Raw genomic sequence first — 4,774 nt, 5'->3', positions numbered from 1 at the left:
TCCTGCATTGGACACTACTGGACACATACGTGCTTAATAGTCTGTATTAAAAGATCAGGACTCTGTTAACTCAGTAGGTCATTATCTCACAAAGCTGGGAGCACTTAAGTTATGAACTATTTTCATTTTATACATCAGAGACATAGCTTAGGTGAAATTCTCCTGGAAGTCATGCTTCATACTCCATAGGTTCTAGGTATGTTTACCACAGGAAATTCTAATCTAAGTGTTCTGGACTATATGTTTGTGTCCTCCCAAAATTTGTATGTTGAGAACCTACCCCTTAGGGTATTAGGAGGTAGGGGATCTGGGAGATAATTTTTTTTTGGTAGGTCTTCCAAGTGGCCGGGTTTCTTGAGGGCTTGAGGGTCTACAGGGGAGCCCCAGATGCCTGTGGGGAGGGCCTGCCATCGCCCTAGAGGGGCAGCGGCCCAGCAAGCAGCCAGGGATGGGGTCTCCAAAACCTGGGTTTACTTGAAAGTGTGGCTCTCTGCCCCACCGTGCCTGAAGCCTTTGGGGCTGAACATGGCCGCGTAGCAGGGGTGGGTGCAATAGGGCTTGCCTTCATGCTCGGCATGACCCCTTGAGGTCAGCGTCTTTCCACGTTTCTCACATTTCAGGCAAGGGTGATGCCAGTCCTTCCCGAGGGAGGTCACCCGCTCAGCAAAGTACACCTCCTTGTTGCACTTGGGGCACTTGGGCATGGTGGCGCCGTGTCCGGGGTGGGTGGCTCAGCGGGAGCAGAGCACAACGCTGGACTCTATGTCAGAGCATTATGAAATAAGGCACTGAATATATTGACCACAGGGTCTCTGAAAACATGCAAGATGCTGAATCATGTTTAATAGGGATGAAGATAGCAAGCCAGGTACAAGGTCCTTAATGAATGTGGAGAGATGAGTGGGAGTAGATAAAATAGGAACTGCTTAAGATTATTAAAAAGAGTTATACATTGCTAAAAAATATTTATGATTTAGAAGAGACAAAAAATACACCCCTTTCTTTCCAATTGAGAGTCAATTTTCAATTAAGGTAAATGACAGAAAATTCAGTAAAATAAAATTGTACTGGTAATTTTTTTTAGGAAACTCCTGAGAAGTATCTTTCTAATTTCTTTTTGTAAAGTTTTGCATACAATTTATTTAGTACAAAGTTTATTTATTTATGTACATCTACCTGGGATCTAATATCCTGTTATGTAGATGTGTCTGCTAATTTTGCGGGTCTGAGAGTATTTCCAGGAAATTCAGCTACGTATATGGTGACAGGTTCGGTAAATCACAAATGTGAATTTATTGCATTATTCTATTTGCTGAGTTTTCTGTTTCCATGTTGTCATACCTGGCCCACTAGCTAAGAAGTGTGATTAATAAGGTGATTCCAAAGGACCATTTAAGGGTTTGAATGACCTTGTAGCTATTTTATGTAAAAACTGCTTAGAATCATCAGGGATGATTAAATTATACCCATAAACTCCCAACATGGATGATTTGTATGTTTACTAGGAGTCATTAACAAACTATATTTCTACTGGAAAAGACAATAACTATATGAAATGTCAGAGAGTGAAGAGCATGATCAAAATAAAATTAGTTTCCCAGCACTATTATTTTTAGTAATCCTGAAAGAACTAATCCAGTATTTGGTTGATGTTTTGTCAGTAACTTAAAAATATTTTTCAGGAAATGTGTGGACCAAGTTATTTCAAAAGCCTATATATAAGACTGGACACTATAAAACTCTTAGAGGAAACATAGGAAGAACACTCTTTGATGTAAATCACAGCAAGATCTTTTCTTGATCCACCTCCTACAGTAATGGGAATAAAAACAAAAATAAACAAATGGGACCTAATGAAACTTAAAAGCTTTTGCACAGTAAAGGAAACCATACACAAGAAGGAAAGACAACCTTCAGAATGGGAGAAAATATTTGCAAAGGAAGCAACTGACAAAGGATTAATCTCTAAAATATACAAAGAGCACATGAAGCTCAATATCAAAACAACAAGCAACACAATCAAAAAATGGGCAGACGACCTAAATAGCCATTTCTTCAAAGAAGACATACAGATGGCCAAAAAACACTGAAAAGATGCTCAACATCACTAATTGTAAGAGAAATGCAAATCAAAACCACAATGAGGTATCACCTCACACCAGTTAGAATGGGCATCATCAAAAAAATCTACAAACAATAAATGCTGGAGAGGGTGTGGAGAAGAGAACCCTCTTGTACTTTTGGTGGGAATGTAAATTGATACAGCCACTATGGAGAACAGTATGGAGTTTCCTTAAAAATCTAAAAATAGAAGTACCATATGACCCAGCAATCCCAGTACTGGGCATATACCCAGAGAAAACCATAATTCAAAAAGACACATGCACCCCAATGTTTATTGCAGCACTATTTACAATAGCCAGGTCATGGAAGTAACCTAATTGTCCATCGACAGATAAATGAATAAAGAAGATGTGGTACATATATACAATGGAATATTGTAGAGACGTGGATGGACCTAGGTACTGTCTTACAGAGTGAAGTAAGTCAGAAAGAGAAAAACAAATATCATATATTAATGCATATATGTGGAATCTGGAAAAAAGGAAGAGATGAACCTGTTTGCAAGGCATAAATAGAAACACAGATACAGAGAACAAATATATGGACACCAAGGGGGCAAAAGGGGAATGGGATGAATTGGGAGATTGGAATTGACATATATACACTAATATGTATAAAATAGATAACAAATGTAAACGGCTGTATGCACAGGGAACTCCACTTCTCTGTACTGTAGAAACTAACACAACATTGTAAAACAACTATACCCCAATAAAAAAAATCAAAGCCAAAAAAAAAAAGCCTATATATATTTGACAACATTTAAAGTTACGATTCATTCAAATCACTTTATATATCTATGGGAACTATATCAGAATTATATCTTAAAGTACCAAGTTGAAACACAATTTTTTAATTTTATTTACCATCTTTATTGGAGTATAACTGCTTTACAATGGTGTGTTAGTTTCTGCTGTATAACATAGTGGATCAGCTACAGATATACATACATCCTCATACCCCCACCCTCTTGCGTCTCCCTCCCACCCTCCCTATCCCACCCCTCTGGGTGGTCACAAAGCACCAAGCTGATTTCACTGTGCTATGTGGCTGCTTCCCACTAGCTATTTTACATTTGGTAAAATAGTGTATATAGGTCCAGGCCACTCTCTCATTTCATCCCAGTTTACCCTTCCTCCTCCCCATGTCCTCAAGTCCATTTTCTAAGTCTATATCTTTATTCATGTCCTGCCCTTAGGTTCTTTAGAACCATTTTGTTTTTTTACATTCCATATATATGTGTTACCATACGGTATTTGTTTTACTCTTTCTGACTTACTTCACTCTGTATGACAGACTCTAGGTCCATCCAACTCACTACAAATAATTTAATTTCATTTCTTTTTATGGTGAATAACATTCCATTGTATGTATGTGCCACATCTTCTTTATCCATTCAACTGTCAGTGGACACGTAGGTTGCTTCCATGTCCAGGCTACTGTAAATAGTGCTGCAAAGAACATTGTGGTACATGAATCTTTTTGAATTATGGTTTTCTCAGGGTATATGCCCAGTAGTGGGATTGCTGGGTTGTATGGTAGTTCTATTCTTAGTTTCTTGAGGAACCTCCAAACTGTTTTCCATAGTGGCTGTATCAATTTACATTCCCACCCACAGTGCAAGAGAGCTCCCTTTTCTTCACACCCTCTCCAGCATTTATTATTTTATTTTTTGCGGTACGCGGGCCTCTCACTGTTGTGGCCTCTCCCATTGCAGAGCACAGGCTCCAGACGCGGAGGCTCAGCAGCCATGGCTCACGGGCAAAGCCGCTCCACGGCATGTGGGATCTTCCCGGACCGGGGCACAAACCCGTACTCCCTTTATCGCTAGGTGGACTCTCAACCACTGCGCCACCAGGGAAGCCCCTCCAGCATTTATTGTTTGTAGATGATTTGATGATGGCCATTCTGACCAGTGTGAGGTGACAACTCATTGTAGTTTCGATTTGCATTTCTTAAATGATTAGTGATGTTGAGCATCCTTTCATGTGTTTTTGGCAATCAGTATATCTTCTTTGGAGAAATGTCTATTTAGGCCTTCTGCCCATTTTTGGATTCGCTTGTTTGTTTTTTTGATATTGAGCTACAGGAGCTGCTTGTATATTTTGGAGATTAATCCTTTGTCAGTTGCTTCGTTTGCAAATATTTTCTCCCAGTCTGAGGGCTGTCTTTTCATCTTGTTTATGGTTTCCTTTGCTGTGCAAAAGCTTTTAAGTTTCATTAGGTCCCATTTGTTTTTGTTTTATTTCCATTTCTCTAGGAGGTGGGTCAAAAAGGATCTTTCTGTGATTTATGTCATGGAGTGTTCTCCCTATGTTTTCCTCTAAAGCTTTATAGTGTCTGGCCTTACATTTAGGTTTTTAATCCATTTTGAGTTTGTGTATGGTGTTAGGGAGTGTTCTAATTTCATTCTTTTACATGTAGCAGTCCAGTTTTCCCAGCACCACTTATTGAAGAGGCTGTTTTTCTCCACTGTATATTCTTCCTCCTTTATCAAAGATAAGGTGACCATAGGTGTATGGGCTTATCTCTGGGCTTTCTATCCTATTCCATTGATCTATATTTCTGTTTTTGTGCCAGTAGCATACTGCCTTGATTACTGTAGCGCTATAGTATACTCTGAAGTCAGGCAGCCTGATTCTTCCAGTTC

At 39.3% G+C, this 4,774-nt stretch overlaps 1 protein-coding gene across 1 annotated transcript; it reads right to left on the bottom strand.

The window, feature by feature from the left end:
* Positions 1–335: 335 nt before the first annotated feature.
* Positions 336–741, bottom strand: LOC132521726 (cysteine-rich protein 1-like). The gene has a single exon (XM_060151393.1). The coding sequence runs from the start codon at positions 702–704 to the stop codon at positions 471–473; it is 234 nt and encodes a 77-aa protein (XP_060007376.1). The 5' UTR covers positions 705–741; the 3' UTR covers positions 336–470.
* Positions 742–4,774: the final 4,033 nt, after the last annotated feature.

Source organism: Lagenorhynchus albirostris, chromosome 6, assembly GCF_949774975.1.
Source record: "Lagenorhynchus albirostris chromosome 6, mLagAlb1.1, whole genome shotgun sequence".
Classification (NCBI taxonomy): Eukaryota; Metazoa; Chordata; class Mammalia; order Artiodactyla; family Delphinidae; genus Lagenorhynchus; species Lagenorhynchus albirostris.
Note: the sequence above shows the minus strand (reverse complement) of the source record. Positions and strands in the feature narration are given on the sequence as shown.

Coding starts and splice junctions, on each gene's coding strand:
- LOC132521726 (XM_060151393.1), bottom strand. CDS start 704: ATGCCCAAGTGCCCCAAGTGCAACAAGGAGGTGTACTTTGCTGAGCGG.